This window comes from Sceloporus undulatus, chromosome 4 (genome assembly GCF_019175285.1).
Source record: "Sceloporus undulatus isolate JIND9_A2432 ecotype Alabama chromosome 4, SceUnd_v1.1, whole genome shotgun sequence".
In the NCBI taxonomy this organism is placed as follows: Eukaryota; Metazoa; Chordata; class Lepidosauria; order Squamata; family Phrynosomatidae; genus Sceloporus; species Sceloporus undulatus.
Window position 1 is genome coordinate 3,260,071 of NC_056525.1, and position 18,114 is coordinate 3,278,184.

At 45.5% G+C, this 18,114-nt stretch overlaps 1 protein-coding gene across 1 annotated transcript in view; it reads right to left on the reverse strand.

Annotated features, from left to right (window-relative positions):
• Nucleotides 1-15,536, reverse strand: part of LOC121928830 (polycomb group protein ASXL1-like) — a 34,477-nt gene extending 18,941 nt beyond the window's left edge. Inside the window, exon 1 of the mRNA XM_042464064.1 lies at nt 15,437-15,536. Coding sequence (XP_042319998.1) covers nt 15,437-15,439 — 3 coding nt within the window. The 5' untranslated portion in view covers nt 15,440-15,536. The remainder of the gene's footprint in view (nt 1-15,436) is intronic.
• Between the last annotated feature and the right edge of the window lie 2,578 nt (nt 15,537-18,114).

Genomic DNA, 18,114 nt, shown 5'->3' on the forward strand with positions numbered 1-18,114 from the left:
ATTGGTGAGGGGGAACCACTGGGGAGCAGTCCACAAAGGCGGGGCGATTAAACATGGCCAAACCTAAAGGGGTCTTGGGAAAAACCCATTTGGCCCCTATGGAGGGAACAAAACCCCCAACCCTCCTAGGGAGGTGGGGGCTGCTTTAGCTTGGAGAAGCGGACGTTTTACGGAGGTGGGATTTTTTCTTGGGACATCCCTGTTATAACTATTTTGAAGGGTGTATTATTGAGGAGGGAGCAAAACTTATTTTTGCTTGCTCCAAGGGAGGGGGACTAAAGCAATGCGGGTAGGACAAATGGATGCCAAACGCTCCAGGGGGGGAAAAAGAGAATTTCCATCTAAAACATTAGGAGGGGAAATCTGTCCTGGCAAGTTAACGGGGGCTTTTTCAAAACAGTGGAAGATTTTGCTTGCTTTTTGCTCAGGGAGAGCCAATTGGAGTTCCTCCTTCCTGGAAGGGGGTCCTTTAAACAGGGGCTGGATGGCCAATTTGTTGGGTGTTACTGACTAAAAGGAGTTTTCGCATTGGCAGCGGGTTGGGGTGGGGGGGGGGACTGGATGGGGGGTCCGGGGGCCTCGTGGTCCTCTTCCCAAAAACTCTAGGAATTTTTTCTTCTTGCTTCCTTGTTTGGTCCTATCAGTACGAGGGGTGAAAACGACATTTCTGGAAGGGAAAAGCACATTTTCCCATTACTTTTAGGTGGCGGGCCCTTTACTGTTTCAGGAAAGGTTCCTCCTCATTGTTGAGGTGGGGAACTCTTCTTTCCTTAACGTTAAACCCTCTTCTGTGTTATTTTCCCATTTTTCAGGCCAACACCACCCACCTTCCACTACCTAAAGCAGTTTTTTACAAACACACCCACCACCAATGCTAATGGGGGGGCATGTGGCTCCACACCATTCATCGGCATCACCAAACAACAACCAACCATTCCAAGCGGGGAAAACCGAGTTTTCTCCCCAAAATATCCTGGGGCTGGGCCCCCCCTCCCGGGGCCCCCCCCCCCCCCCCCCCCCGCCCCCCCTCCCCCCCCGGTGGCCTCCCAACTGGCCATTCCGGGGGCTCTCTTTCTTGGCTTTTTTGTTAAAAACCACCTTTCCCACGTTTGATTTCTCCAACTTTATGGTGGGACCTGTTTAGGGATGGGAAGGGAAAATCTCCAAGTGGATCCCCTATTCTCCCACTTGTTCTTCTAAAAATTTTTCTTTGGCCAGATTTCATTTTTTTTTTCCCTGCTTTGAACCTTCTTAAAGGAGTCACCGGGCATGTTGGCGTCGTCTTGTTTCTTTATTCCTCCATCTTTCCCTAAACCTTTGTTTTTTTCCTTTTCCAATTGAGGTTTCCCCTGCCTTTCTTTCATGATATTGGCAAAGGTATTGGGGACAGCTGGGACCGGGCCTTCCAGTTTTATTTTTCATCTTTGCCCTTTTCCTTGGGGAAAAATTTTCAGGGCTTTGAATTCTGTTTTTGGGGGGACCCAAACCGGGTCTTTGTTCCTTTTTTGCTTGCCCCACAGCATCACCTCCAGAACTCTTTTTCTTCCCAGGCAACCACCAATTTCAACAATTATTGGAAATTTATTAATCTTTTTGACCCATTTTTCTTCTAACTGTCCCGCTCTTTGCCAATCCATTCCATGGTTAACGGGGGGAAAAAATTTTTTTAACCAATTGCGCCCTCGTTTACAAAACTCTGCTAACTTTTTATCAGCCTCTGGCCAGGTGGCATTCAAAAAATGGTTCTTCTGATTAAAACCAAATAAAACCCCATTACGTTTTACGTACTGGAAATTCCCCCATTTTTAGGGAAGTGAAAGTATTACATTTTCTGGTAAGTGTGGGCTGTGGTATCAAGGATTCATGAAAGGGGCCAAAAAACACATTGGGGAGGGTGCCAAATTTTTGGCGGTCTTAACATGGGGGCCACCAGAAAGGCCTTGTATTCTTTTGCATTTCCCAATTACTTTCGCTTGTTTTCCATTTCCATTATTTATTTGCCACCCTTCTTGCCGCATTTTTTTAGATGGCCACATTTATAATTTTTTAGGGCTCCCTGCCTGAATCTAAAGAAAGGTTTGGAAACGTGAAAGTGATTTGAGTCCTAAAGAAAGGGTGGGATGTATGTAGAAACCAATGGCCCACAGGCCTCCAAATTCCAGTGGGTTTTGGGGAGTATTATCACTTTTGGGGGAGGGGGAACTAAAGGGACTCCTTCTTACTGTTATTATCATAACTCACTCTCACGGTTAGTATTTTAATAACATTTATTGCTTATTTGTCTTTTTTTTCAAATTTTTTGTTTTTTTTTTTGGTTTTTTTCCAGATTACTTATAATTATTATTGAGATATGATTGCGTAAAAATCCACCAAAACAAAAATCATCCTGGCTGCGGTTTCTTTCATACAACCAAAACCAAAAAGGGACAGTAGTTCCACCTTCTTTCAAAAAAAAACTCCTTCTGGGGGGCACCCACAGACCCATTTTTTCAGGGAAAGAGTGGCGACCCCTGGTGGCATCCACCCCCCCCCCCCACCGTTTGGGGGAATAATTCTAGTTCAACCCCACTGTTCAAACAAAACTTTTGCCATAAGCTAAAAAAATTGCTGTGGAAATTTCTTGGTGGAATTGTTTTGTTGTAGCGAACAGGGGCGCAAAGCTTTCCACTTCTGGGGGGCCCCACACAACAAAACTCCCACCTAATTCCACCAGGTGCTTTAAGCCAAAGGCCCTCCCTTCCATTTCAAAAAAAAATGTCCATCTTTGTTGGCATTTGGTTTTTGAGGAGAGGAATTTAAGGCCTGGCCCAAGCTTCACTTCAAGGGGCCAGCCCGAAGGGGAAGATGAGGGCCCCCCCTTTTTCCCTTCCAGTTCCATTCTTACCCCTTGGTCCCAGGGCTTAAAACAAAAAACTGCTGCGGGTGGGGGGACCTGAATCCCCCTTTTTCCCCTTCCACCATCCCTTTCTTCTTTTTGTGTCGTGTTTTCTTTTTTAAGGTCTGCAAGCCTGAGAGGGAAAAAAACAAAAACATTTTCTATTTAATCCTTCTGTTTAAAACCGCCTTGGTATTTTCCAGTGAATGGGGCGGGTATCATAACATTAAATCCTATTAGTATATTATATTTATTAAATTTATATTATTATTTTATAATATTTATGGCCCAGTTCAAAGCAGTGTCAAAAAACAAAAAACCAGATTTATTTTCTTTGCCCCGTTGTGAATTTTTGCAGGCGCCCTTTATTTTCCTTTCCATTCCACTGAGTTGTTTTGGGGAACAGTCCAAAAAAAAAACACACAAACTTATGATAACAACCAAAGGCTTTCTTGGGCTGTTTTTCCCAAAAACCCACTCTTAAAACAACGTCGTGCAAAACCAAAAGCAAGGAAAATGGTCACTTTTGGCACTCGTAATGAAGACAAGGTAAAAACCAAACAACGGCCCACAGTGTCACAACTTCTCCTTTTGCGGCCACAAAAAGGCTTGGTTATTTGCAACTGAGAGGTCGGGGAACAAAAAAATAGGGGCCCCCTTTTCCTTCTCTCCACCCCCCAACCACCACAAAAATACACAACACCCTTGTCTGAACCTCTGAAATATGCAAGGAAGGGATATTAAGGGAGGGGGGGGACATTGATAGGGTTGGTGCTTAACACGCAAAATGGGCGGAATGGCCCCTGTGAGGTTCTCTGTGGAAAGTTTACAGAGAAAAACTCCCCACTATATAAAGAAGGGTTTTTCTTTATATGTTGGATTCCGTTGTGAAAAGGGGGCAATCAGGAAATGATTTCCCCAAAAGGCAAAAAAAAAACAAAAAACGTTGGGGAACATTTTTTCTGTTCTTTCTACAGAATGGACATTTTACCTTTACCCACCCAAAGGGGCCCTTTTGTTAGTCTGTTCTTCAAAAGAAAAAACAAAAAAAACTATTGCAAAACAGGATTTCATCAGAAACCGGAAAAAACAAACCACTAGCAACGAAGTTTTCATTTCCCACTCAAAGGGGCACATCCGTAAAGGGTCCGGATTTCATTTCCAAAGGGAGGGGATCGCCACGGCAAACACACCCATTTGCAACCAAGCGGTTACCGGTTTCTTTAAAAAGTGGAAAAAAAGAACCAAAAACATACTTTTCCTGCAAACAAAACCCCGGCTCTGGGGAAAAAAAAGGGCAGCACTTTCCAAAAAAGGCAGGGGGGGGTAACAAGTGCCAACAGCCCCCCCCCCACGGTCTTGCAAAAACCAAAAAAAAAAGCTTGATCACCACGCCTTTTGGCAATGCGTTCACATTTTTCCCTCAACCTTTGGGGGCATTGCTTATTTTTTTTTCAGAGGGGAAAAAAGTCTAATTTACACTGAACGATGGGGGGGAAATTTCTTACCCCCATTAAAAATTAGGTTTTAACCAAAAAGATTTGCTTCCATTTTTTCTTCTCATGGCCTCTCTTTGAATTAATTACCATGAAAAATCTGCAAGGGGGGGCACCCCCCCCCCAACCGGCCAACCCCCTTAAAATAAATCTATTTTACATTTCCACCCAATTCATTATTGCCAGGAGAGGGGGGCCTCTTTTTTTCAAAAACTTGCAAAAAACTAACTAACCAAGGAAATGGGACTGGAGGAAAAAAAAAAGCCCACTTTCCTTGATCTACATGATCTCAGGGAACAAGGACCAAACAATGGGAAGGGGTCCCCAAAAACAACAAGGCAGCGCATCTTTTCACACCCACTGGCCCTTGCAAAAATTACCCATGGCCTATTTATGAACTTTTAAGGGGGCCATATCTTCAATGGGGCCTGGCAACCCCAAGGTAAAGGACTACAAAACCCAGGAATTTCTTAGCTAAAAAACATTAACAGTAAAACATGGCCCTAGTTTTCCAGGAGGTTGAAAAGGGTGGCTTTTTTCAACTTTCTTCTCCCCCCGCGACAGCCAGGAAAAACTTTCCAATTTCTATATGCTCTGGACAAAGCCAGCTGGGGGCAATTTTCTTTGGTTTTCCCATTTTTTTAACCCTAGAAGGGGAGACTTATTTTAGTGCAGGAGATTACTAGGAAAATAAAATCCAATCAAAAAAAAACGGCCTACTAAAGCTGTTGGGCAGCTTTTTTTTTTCAGGGGTGAGCAAAAGGGCCTTCTTTCTCTCCCCACCTAAAATGGAAAAACAAACCCACCACCACCTTTTCCATGCTTTTGCAATTGTCTCTAAAAAAGCGTACTGCCCTCATCTCTCCCAAACCCGACTGTGTGGACCAGCTTTTTCCTTCTTTCTTTCCCCCCAACAGGCAGCGGAACTATGGAATAAGGATCTAGAAACTGAATTTTGATCCGTTTTTTTGGGCCAAACCTTGGGAAAAAAAGCCCCTCTAAAAAAAAAAAAAAATTTTTACACCAAAACCATCTTACTGAGGCAAAAAAACAGGAAGGACAGTTTTCTCCTATTCGGGAAAAGGATTCTTTTTCTTACACCAAAATTGGAGGGGCCAGCAAAAACACCCCATCTTCAAACCCAACAATAATAAAAAAAGGTGCCCAAAACCTTATTTCCAATATATGGCACTCATGAAAAAAAAAGGAGGGACCCTCTTTTTTAGGACTTCCTTCTATTAATGGTGGGAAAAAAATTTTTTTGCTGTTTCCTGGCATGAAAAAGAAGTTCGGCCTTTTTTCCCCGCGCTTAAAAAAAAAACCCAACCAGAGTCAAGGGGGGCATTATAAATTTCAAAAACTTTGGGTTATTCCTGCAGGCTTACCCCCCACACAGGTCAGCAAAAAAAACAAAAAGCGGATTGGGGGAACCCAAACAAGGTGCTTTGCCAAGCTGCTGGCTTTATTTTTTCCTTTCACTCTTCTTCATTCCTTCCTGTGACAGTTAGGGTTTCCTCCTTTTGAGTACCCAAGCTGTTTGGGGTCGGGGGGGAGTCTAACAAATGGGGGGAAGTTATTCTTGGGGCAGAATAAAGGAACAATTTCCCATTTTCAAAAACAAAAATATCTGCCAACCCTTTTTCCCCCCAAAAATCAGGGGACTTAAGGGCAACAAATTCTGGAAGAACAGTTCGCTGTTCCAGCTGGCCAAAAAGCTTTGACTCTAAAAAATGGGAAAAAAACAGGGGGGGGGCCTCAAGAGCTTTTCGCCCCCCTTCCCCACTAACTTGAGAATATTAAGAACATTGGGGGAAAAAAAAAAACACAGAGGGCCTCTGGGGGAACAGTTGACATGTGCAAACCCGGAAAGTTTCGTAGCTTTTTAAGTAGGAAAAAGTAACATTTTAAAAACTTCGCTCACAGAGTTCCTTTTCGCCCATATTTTTTTTCGTTTACCAAATTGGCTTTACTATCCAGGGGGAACAACCACAGGTTTTTTTTTTACTATCGGGGAAAGGAAAAAGGGAAACAACTACTCTTTTCTGAAGCAACTGACAAGGAGGTGTGGGGATATTATTAAAAAAAAAACTTTGAGGGAAAAAAAAAAAACAAGCCAAACTTTCCCCCTTTACGACAAAAGTTTTTCCTTAATTTCTTTTTTATTGTTTTAACTTGGAGGGGGGGAAGGTTCTAAAGCAAAAAAAAAAAACATAGCTTTTCCTATTTCCCATCAAAGCAACCTTATCACAAAACCTGTTTGGGGGGGACACATTTTCAACAAAATTGTGTGAAGACAAAAAATGGCAAGGCTAAAACCAAACTCTTGGAGGACGGGGAAAGTGTTCCTTATTTTGCTTTTTTTTTTTTGCTATTTTGCTCAACCCCAAGTCCCTTGAAGTATTTGGGAAAAAAACAAAAACTATTTCCACAATGTGCTTTTTTCTATATGAGAGGGATTGTAAAAAACAACTTCCCAAAAACAACGCCCGGTAGTTTGGAAAGTTAAACTTGTTGTTTCCCTCCCCATTTTCCCAGAGTTGCCACTTTGTTCACATTCATTTTCCAAGAAAACATTAAATGAAGGGTTAAATTATTTTTTTTTTTTTTTTTTTTTTTTTTTCTTTTTTTTTTTTTTTTTTTTTTTTTTTTTTTTTTTTTTTTTTTTTTTTTTTTTTTTTTTTTTTTTTTTTTTTTTTTTTTTTTTTTTTTTTCTTTTTTTTTGTTATCTCCTTATTTAAAAAACCCAACAACAACAGCGCTCTCCTGCTTGCCTAAAAGTTGAGGGTGGGGAATTAGGGATTTATTATTGGGGGGACTACAGCTTTTCCAAAAACCAGGTTCTAGCTAGGCCTAGGCCAGGTTGGGGGATGGTTAGGGGGGAGCTACCACAAAAAACCAAAACAGTGTGGAAGACCACCCCGTGGTTTCCACCAATACAAAGGGCACAAAACCTCCCTTTTACTTTTACAGAATACTATTTTCCAAGTGGAAAATACTCTTGCCTACTCTTTATACATGGGGCTACCCTTGTACCAAGTTCGGAAGTTTCAACCGGTTCAAAATGCGACGCCAGATTGGTCACCGGTTCGTCCAGGTTTGACCACATAACACCTGTTTATAAAAATCTCTCCACTGGTGCCAATGGGCTTCGGGGCACAATACAAGGTTTGGTTATTAACCTTCAAAGCCCCAGGCTTGGGGCCCGATTACTTTGTGGGGAAGGCTTCTCCTCCTACACAAATCTGCCCCCACCACTCTTAGAATAAACTGGGAAGAAATGTGCTTAGAATTACCAGTCAACAGGGCTTATTTTCGAACTTTCTAGAGAGCCTTTACAGTAGCTGCTCTGAAATTGTGGGAATGGTCTTCAGAAGACAAATCGCGTTTCTTATTACCTCCCTGAGGCATAAGAGGCATTTTCGCGAGGGTTAATGTTATTTAATTCTAATTGATTTGTTTTAAGATGTATTTTAACCTTTGATTGTTATGTATTTTAGGTTGACTGTAGTCCCGCCTGGCTTCCATCTGGGAGAGGCGGGGAAGGAATATAAATAAAAATTATTATTAGTAGTATTTATTATTATTATTATTATTTTTTATTCTTATTTATCCCCACCCACCAAGAAGGGGTTTCAGTGTTGTTGTGGTTGGTGTGCCTTCAAAAATCCTTTTCCAACTTATGGTGACCTAAGGCGGGACTCTTTTTCATGGGGTTTTCTTGGGCAAGATCTTCAGAGGGGCTTTGTCTTTTCCTTCCATTGAGTGTTTTAAGACAGGGCAACACAAGTTTGCAGGCAAAACTTTCCTCTTCCCTTGGGTAAGGAATGAAAACTCCTAAATCCCCAATGCTAAGGCAAAATTTTCCATACATTGTTGAATTCCACACCAAAGCCCCACAGGTATTTTCTAATTGCTCTTCCGGAGTGACATGGTGCTTTCTGGAAGGCTAATGTAGTCTACTAAGAAAAGACACAGGAGGGAAGTCCCTTTGCCTCCAGAAAATAACCCAACAAGGGTGGTAGTGAGAAAAACCCTTCTCTTTTTGTCTCAGCCCCCCAAATACAGGGCACCCTGCCCCAATGTGGGCTTGCCATCTGCAGATTAGAGGCATCTGCAGATGGCAAGACCCACTGATTTCAACTGGCACACTGTGTGGCACCACCACTGAATTACCACAGGACTTGGTTACTGTGGTTTCTGCGGGGGGTGGGGGTGGGTTTTCTGGAATGGAAAAAAACCCTGAAGGACAGTCCTAGCTAGGGGGGGGGGCATTAGCCAATGGTGGGGGGTAATTGCTAGGAGCTGCACAAAACAGTGTGAGGATTGTGTGTTTTCACCATACAAAGCAAAACTCCCTTTCTTTTACAGATACTATCCTGTTGCAGAAAAAACAAAAAAGGGAAAGAAGGCCTTTGTTTGGAAATTCATTTTCATGTTCTTGACCCGGTGGGGGGGGGGTTTCTGGAAATGGAAACCCCGCAGACAAGAAGGGCCCAACTGTAACAATAAGGGGCGATAAAACGTGATGCAATTCGCAGGGTTGTTAAAGGGGCTAGAACACTATAAAAAGCCCCGGAAAGCATACTAGAAACCAGTATTTAGCATTCTCTGATGGTCATGCAAACCCACTGGATGGGGAAGTCCACACTCTCAGCTTTCAAAGGGGCAAAAAAGGCAAAACAAAACCCCTCTGAAGAAATCTTTGCCAAGAAAAAAAAACCCCTGATTTAGGATCCCGTCAGTCAGAGACAATGACTTGAAAGACACCTAACAACAATAGGCATTTGTATACAATACACTTTTGTTATAATGTACATATATTGTATGCAAATATAACAATCGCCCTCCTAACCTCGGAGATCTGAGATCCGTCTGCCTTTATATACATGGGGGAGGGGCAACCTCCGCTATTTTGGCCATTGGCGGGCCACCCGCACTCATTTCAAGGCACCTTTTCCTATGGGGTTTGAAATAAGTGCGGGGACCCTCCATTTTTGCAGGGGGAAGGTTTGGTGGGTCCCAGAAAAAAACAGAATTTTCATCACAAAAAAAAATGGATGGCCAGGCTGTATGTTATTTTTACCCCTGGTTGTTTTTTACTGGTTTGTATTTTTTTTACAACCACACTCTATCTTGTTACATCTCCTCTCCATCTTAGTGCACCGCAGACTCGTCTATACACAATTCAATAACATCTATTTCCCCCTATTCCTCCGGCTATATTTCCCCTCACATCCCATACCGTGTTTCGTCTTTCTCTTTTGGGCTTTACAAAAACATTTCATTTACATTTATAGGTATCTTTGGGGGGCTTGTTTATTTTTACAATATTTGACTTTGTTTGCATTAATTTACTTAACCCAAATTACCCTGGGCATATTGTTGATGTGTGCAAACATTCTGATTACATTATTTGTCCTTTTTGCCACTAACAGCATATAAATTTTCTGGTATCTTTATAATGTACTGTAACAATTTATTTAGGTTTTCTAACATTCGTTTTGATACTCGCAATTTGTATTTTACCCCTGTTTGGCATATTTTACTACTATCATTTTGCATCCGAATTTGTATGTGTTTACAATTACAAACGTTATGTAATTACACTTGTATCTTGTTATTCTTTTTGGAAAACAACACCCCCGCATAAACCCTTACCAGCTCTAAATGTTTGGTATACCCGGGCGCCCTTTTCGTTACAACCTTCTCTACGCTAATTGTTGCCTACAACATTTACGGTGTTCTGGCGTTATTGTTAAAAGTGTCTTTTTATCCATTGCATTGATATATAAACACAATTATATTATTTTTTTATTTTACCTTTGCATGTTGAATGTACACCCCCCCCCCCCCCCATTGTTTTATCCTGTTTGTGTATATATAATTTTTGGATCCCCACGACCTAAACCCAATATCAGCGCCACCTTCGCGTATTTATCTTATTGTTGTTTATTAAAACAAACTCTTTTGGCCACATTTATTAGTGGTTCTATTTGGTTTGGTATACTACATTTTAATGTGTTCGTGTTTTTTGGATACACTATTACTTCATTAATTCGCCTATGTAACAATCAACATCTTGGTGTTTGTATTAACAAGGATACTTATCCTATTATTGTTATTTAACACGGACATTGTTATAGTTTCTTATGTTGTTATTTTTTCACCGGCCTTTTGTCCATTCTAGTGGGTGGTCTTTATGGGGCTTTGTAACCCAACACCCAACGTTGTCTGTACACGGGCATCTTGATAAACTTTGCCATTTTAACCAACTTTCTTGTTATACCCTTATCTTGTTATGTCTTGTGCCTTTGTGTTCATTATTCACTTTTACTTGTTTACCCCCCCCCCGAGTGGGCTATTGGTCTATTGGTTGTCATTTTTAATCACTATATAACCTTATTAATTAATTGTTATGGGCTTTTATCTTTCAAATCTTTTTTTTTTTACTTGTATCTTTGTTTGCCCATTTTTACCCTATTTACCTTGTCTCTATCCACCCTTGTCACATTTTAACATTTAAACACATATTGGCCTATTTGTTTGTCTTAACAAAACACCCTTGTTGTACCAAGTTTGGCTTCTTATTGGGGCTGGTATCTTGCTTTTGGCCTCTTCGGCCCGTTATATACTCTTATAATATTATATCTTTACACACCCACCCCCCACCCAACACAACATCCATTTGCTTTGTATTGATTACTCAATATACATCATCCTCACCACCAAATACTACACCACACCCCCAAAACACCACCACACCACCACAAACCACCACAAAAACCAGCCCGCCCTCTTTCTCACGCCCTTGCCTGCTTAAGCGAGCGGAGTCTCGCGAGACTGTGTTTTTGGCCCCTTTCCTTCATCGTCTCGGTTACCCATTATGCATTCTTCTTCTTCAGACCGTCCGCATTGTTACTCGTTAAACGCCTCACACCCCGAGTCTGCCTTTTGTTTCGTGGGAAATGCAAGCTGAAGGGGGCCAGGGCTTTTCTGTCTTTGGTTCTTTTTTTCCTGGTTTTTGTCTGTCCGGTTGCTTGCTCCAACTACAGTTTGCTCTCTTAACTTATGAGGGCGTCTACACATCTCGGTTACGCAGTCTCGTCTCGTTTCCTTGCCCCGGGGTCTGTCCGTTTTCCTCCGCCGGTCCCGGGGCCACGCCTCATGGGGGGCTTTATCTTTTGTGTGCTTATCTGTTCCCCCCTGACTCACATCCCGCGCGGGCCACACGATCGACACGCCCACATTCCTCGAGCGGCCCTAGAGCGGCTCTCGCGTCCCAGCACCACCCATTCCCACCTCAATTGTCTCCCCCCCTCGCCCCCATCCGCAGCTGGCTTTAACCAGCGCCCCGTGGGTGCACACAGGCTCCTACCCTCTAGCGCGTCCTGACTATCCGTTGCTTCCCTTCCCACTCTCACCTCGCGAAGCGCGCCTCGCCCCCCTCATTTTTTTTTAACCCTCACCCGGTCCTACTATACAAACCATCACACTCGCGCGCCCGCCACACGACGGAAGGCTTTTTTGACAATGTTGGGCTGCTAGTTGATGGTAAAAGCTTTTCCGCCCCAATCCCTTCCTCGGGGGCGGCCACTCGCGCGGCGCGACCCACACAATCCAGCTGCTCACCAGCGTGTTTCTTCGCCCCATCCGCACCCTCCCCCGGAGTCCAGTTGTTTTCCCCACCCACACTTGAAGCCACGCAATTCCATAAAAAATTAAGCACCCAGGTACCATAAACCACTAGCGCCCGCCCCCATCGACCTTTCTCCTCCACCTACCCCACAACACGCGACACTTTAACACCCACACAACACCACAAACGCCCCGCCGCCCCCCCGCCACACACAGGCCGGCCCTGGCTTAAGGTGGCCTTTAGGTTTTTTAAAAGGGGGGCCCTTAAAAAATGGGGCTGCGGGTCAAACCGGGCTCTCTCTGGGGACCGCCTTTCTCCCCTTACAATCCTCCCTGCCGGCGCCGGCCCCCCCCCCCCAACTCACGCTTCACCCTTTCCTTGGGCCGCACGGGCTTTACTTCCGGCCATTAACAACCATTCTCCGGCTCCTTGGCTTACCTCCCACCACAGGGGCGCATTTACACCATCGGGTTCACCCCAGGGGGGGGACTGTTGGGAAACTGGCCTCCGGATTGAGATCCGTTTCTTACTCCTTAGACAGCTTTAAAAAAGGCTGTTAAGACGGATCTCTTTTCCAGAAGGGCCTTCCCAGAATTGAGAACAACCCGGGGTTCAAGAAAAAATGGCCTGGGGAATAAAAGATACTGCCGCTCCCCATTGCTTCCTTGCTGAGTGGAATTTTGTTGACCTTCTGGTCAGTTTTTAACTTGTTGTTGTTTGTTTGTTGTTTTAAATTCTGGCATTGATTTAATACTTTTTTAAGGAAGGGGACGGGGGGCCCAGGGATTTTATTCAGTGCTGTATTCTTAACTTTGTTAGGCCTCCCAATTGTTCTCAGAAGGGGGTTCGGGCTAGAAATAACCATATTATTATCTTATTATTTTATTATTATTATATTATTCAGAGGCCATTTCTGACAAAACAGAAGATCGGGCAGGTTGGGCCGTTTGAGGGCCCACAGTGCCGCACGATTGGGCTGGGGCTCCCCATACTAGCCCAGCCTCGCCAACACCCAGCGGTTCAAAAAGCCAAGCAAATGCAACACTATGGTCGGCCTTGGCGATGATCTCCGTTCTGGGCATTGGACAGGGGAAAGGCGTGTCCCGTTAGTAGTGCCTCTTGGGAACAAATCTCAGCGGCTTTCGATAACCATAGACATGGTATTCCTTCTGGGCGCCTGGCGGGAGGTGGGAATCGGGGGCACTGCGTCCAGTGGTTCCGTTCCTACCTCCTCCTGGAGGTCCCCCGGGTGAGATGGTTGCAAGCGGGGGAGGGACGTGCGCACCGATGAGAGGGCCCTTACATCTGGGGGGGGCCCTCAAGGAGGCCATTTCTGTCTTTCCCATGCTTTTTAAACAAATCTTACATTGAAAACCGGCTGGGAGAGATTCATCCGGGAGGGACATCTGGGGCGGGGGTTATCAGTACGCTGATGGACAACCCCAAATAGTCTTCTCATGTCTCCGACTGATTGCAGTGACCGGGGATTGGCGTCCTTTCCTCTCGTGGCCCTGTCTAGGAGTTCAAGTAATGGGCGTGGAAATTGAGGGACAACAGACCTCAGCCTGAATCAGAGGAAAAAAAAAAACAAACGGAGGTAACTGTGGATAGGTTCCCCCGGTTCCGGGGATGGTCGGTGGTTTCCAAACCCGTCTGAACGGAATCACGCTTCCTGTGAAGACTTAGTACGCAGTTCTAGGGGTGCTATTGACTCGTCGCTCCATCTTACTTCTCAGGTGGATGCGACGGTAGGAGCACCTGTTATCAGCTTCGGCTGATACGCCAGCTGCGTCCCTACCTTGGCCAGGGAGACCTAGAAACTGTTGTACACGCCCTGGTAACCTCTCGGTTGGATTTCTTCAATGCGCTCTACATGGGGCAACCTTTGTACCATACCCGGAAAGCTGCAACTTGTGCAGAATATGGCAGCCCGCTCTGTCACTGGCACTGCCAGGGCCAGTCATATAAACACCAGTCCTTAAAGACTTGCATTGCTACCTATTCGCTTCCGGCGCAATACAAGGTGTTGGTATTACCTTATAAAGCCCTAATGGCTTGGGCCCAGGGTACCTGGAGGACCGCCTCTCTCCGTACATCCGCCCCCGCACTTCGATCTTCAGGGCAGCTTGTTAAGAGTTCAGAGGTAAATATAATTCACCTTAGGGGGCCTTCTCCATCTAACGCCCCCCAACTCTGGAACGCGCTGCCCTTCAAGCTCTGGTGCTCAGCCACTCCCTACCTCAATTTAGGAATGGGTTAAAAACCCACTTATTCGAACAAGCTACCTGACCAGTATTCATTCTCCCCCCCCCAGTCCGCATTGTTTTGCCGACATGAAATTTTTATTATTTTTATTGAAGTGTTTTAACGTATGGTTTGACTATTTATATTGTCATTTCTTGCTGTTCCCCGCCCTGATTTCAGGAGGGCGGGGTATACACAATAAAATTTTATTATTATTATTCTTTTATTAAACTGTACCTTTAATCCATGTATATGCTCTATCTGTATACCACTTGTATACGACATAGTGACGCATTATCTATTGTTGTATACAAACACATGTACACGGTGGAGTTGAGAACTATGAGGCTGTGCTCTAGAAGAGTTTCTTCCTGACGTTCCCAGCCTCTGTGGCCTCTCGAGAAAGCTGGCATGAAGGGGAGTGGGGTACAATGAGTGTTGTCTGCGCACTGGCGCTGTTAGTATGACACATACTGTCTATTGTTTGATATCAGACTAACATTGTTGTATGCAGACACTGTTACATTCCGACTTTGTACATCATGCACAACATATGTGCACTGTTGTAGACAGCATATTGCACTTACAGCAATGTCTATTGTTCGTACCACAACATACTGCACTCGGGGGTGTTATTGTATGCTGATTGGATGTCACTTCACTGTTGTTTGGGATTTTAATGTTGTTTGGGGGAAAGATAATGGTTTTATTTTATATGTTATGTGTTGCCATTTTGCCTTTATGTAAGCTGCCTCGCTCTGACAGAGAGTGGGATAGAAATGCATAGTAGTAGTAATAAGTGTAGTGTATATGTTGTTGTCACATTGCAACACTCTGCCAATTGTTTGCATACAATGTATTGTCTACTCTTTGCATTAAACATAGTTGGTATGCAGAGTGCTGTGTGTTGTTTGAATCCATTTTGTCTGTTACAATGCTGCAAACTGCCTGTTGTTTGTAGAGAAGGCGCCAGAGGCCCTGGCCCTCGGGGGGGGGTCTGGTGGGGCTCCTTGCTTTTAATGTTGTGTATTGTATTCCTTTGTTGTTGCCCGGGAGAGGCGGATACAAACACATATCTGTTGTTGTGTTTGGTTTATTATTATTTCTTATTATCAGACTCCACCACAACCCCCTCCCTCCCCTCCCCTCCCCTCCCCTCCCATCCCCGGGGCCTCTCCCTCTCACCATCCTGGCGGCCTCGGCCCACGTGCGCTCCTTCTTCCTCCTCTGCTTCGTCTCCTCATCTTCTTCTCGGCGCGGACTCAGGCCGGGAGCGGGTCTTCTGGAGGGAGGGAAAGAGGGGCAAACAAGCGCGAGTGGTGTTTGTGCGAAAGGAGGCCGAGGAGGAGGAGGGAGAGCGGAGGGGAAGCGACCGTTATCGGGGCCTCGACGGCGGAGGCGGAGGGAAAGAAAAGGGAGCGGAAGCCCGAGGGGACAAAAAGAGGCAACGAAACGCGAAAGGAGGCGGCGTCGGGGGAGAGGAGAAGGGAGGGCTAAGGAATGCGGCCGCGGCCTGCTCGGCTCCTCCTCAGGCCCAGCATAACAACGGAGGAAGGAAGGAAGGAGGGGAGGTCAAAGGTCTTCGGAGCGATGGGCGGGAAAAGGAAAACGGAAGGAAGGAAGCGCAGCGCAGCGCAGCGCTGAGGAGGAGAAAGAAGGCCAAGAAGAAGAGGCCGCGAGGGGAGGAGGAGGCGGCGCTAGGCCCCGACGGTGGCCCAAGAGGGATATAATGCCATCCGACGCCTCAAGGCAAAGCAAGGCGAGGCGCGCGCGCTCTCTCAACGGAAAAAGGGTGGGGCCGTTGGGAAAGCGAACGCGCCGCGGGGGACGGCGGGAAGTGTAGTCCACCGAGGAATGGCCGGGGAGCGTTCTGAGGCGTTCAGGGTGGCGCGCCGGAACTACGGCTCCCACAACGCACCGGGGTGATGATAGTGATGAGGATGGGAGGGAGGGAAACCTTCGTCGCCGCCGCGGTGCATCATGGGTGTCGCAAATAATGAAAACCTCCCCGTCAGGCGAGAACATCCGGGCACCGCTGGCAGACAACGCTTCCGAAGCGGCTTCGGGCGCCTGCTGCCTCTGAGGGAAAGCGCTGCGCAGAACAAAAGAGGCCCGCCTTCGGCGCAGGTTCCTCAGAAACAGTTAAAACACAATCCAGACATTTAAATAACATAAAATATAACGAGCAACAAAGAAAGAGAAACGAAGGATAACAATCATGGCGAAGCGCTGCTCTCCGTCGGACTACAACTCCCAGCATCCTTTGCCGTTGGCCAGGCTGGGGAGGACTGATGGGAGCTGCAGTCTCTCTCTTGAGTCCAGGGAGCTTTCTTGCCTCGCCAGAGGCCTGGCTGAAGCCTGGGTTTCACGTAAACAGCCCCCACAAGGTCCAGGAATGGTGCCTTTGCATGTTTCCCTTCAGAACTACCTTCGCAGGATCCTGGAGTTGGAAGAGACCCCAAAGGGCCACCCAGCCATAAAGGAAGACGCAGCCCAAGCCCTCCCTGGGACAGATGGCCTCCGGAGGAGCAAAACAGCTCTTGCCCTCAGGAAGCTCTTCCCAATGTAACTTTAGGTGGACACGCTTCTCCTGGGTCCCTTGGTCTGGATCCCATTCTCTGGAGCTGCAGAAAAGAAGCTTGCTCCATCCTCCACACGGCACTTTGAAACATGGCAATTATTTCGCCTCTTAACCTTCTCCAGGCTAAACAAACCCTGTTTGCTAAACCACTACTCATAGTAGTAGTAGTAGTAATTTCTTACCCGCTACTCTTCATGGAGCGAGCTGGGGAACAACAACAGTTTAACAACATCAGTTAAAAACACATCATTTAAAAGGAAGATAGACACATATTAAAACAATCCACATTTAAAATGAACCATTTACAATTCACAGTTTAAACATCTGCCAGAGGACACTGAACTTTGATGCTCTGTTAAATGCAGACGGCGCATGCGGCTGTCGACTCTGTTCCAGGGGTCATTCCACAGTTTTGGGGCGACTGAAGAAAAAGCCGTCTGGCCAAGGACCTGAGCTTATGGGGAGGAGGGAATGCTTTAAAGGCCATAACTAACACTTTGTACTTTGCCCAGAAACTAACTGGCAGCCAGTGGAGTATTTTAATACTGGTGCAATGCAATTACTCCTGGATGTCCCAGTAATCAACCTGTTTTGAACTAGCTGAGATTTCTGAACTCAGCACAGAGGTAGTAGCTCAATGTGCCATGCATTGCAGAAGCCCAGCCTTGACGTTACCAGCGCATGCCCTGCCATCTTTAGGACCTCCAGCTCTGGGCAGGGCTGCTATTAAGCACTCCTGGCCATCCGATCCATCTGAGTTGTCATTTGAAGTGACCCAGAAGTACCCCAAACGGTGAACACAGTCTTTCAAGGGGAGCGTGACCCCATCCCCGACTGTTTGGCACACCCCCAAACCCAGGTTAGGATCTTGGACAGTAAGCACCTCTGTCTTGTCTGGATTCAGCTTCCCATTTGTTTTTCCTCATCCAGCCTATTACCATAAGAGGAAAACAATTTGAAAGCACACAGTAATATGTATGCAATAATGTATATGTCTGTTAACATAGCTGCTGACAAAAAAGATCCTGTTTACAAAGTCTTGCTATACCTGCCCACCTTCTACTTTCCCCTCATTTTCTGCTGTGCTGTTTTTTAGCAGGATCCGCACCGTTGGGAGGATAGTGAAGGAAGGCTGATTAAACTCAATTTCAGGGTCATGTTGCAGCAACGTATCTGCAGTAAACAATGCAATAAAGCCTGAGCTGAGAAAAGTGCAATTCTACTCCAGCCAGTCCTGCCTACAACAGGAAAGTTAAAAAGCAGCTGACTCCAGAAGCCCTGA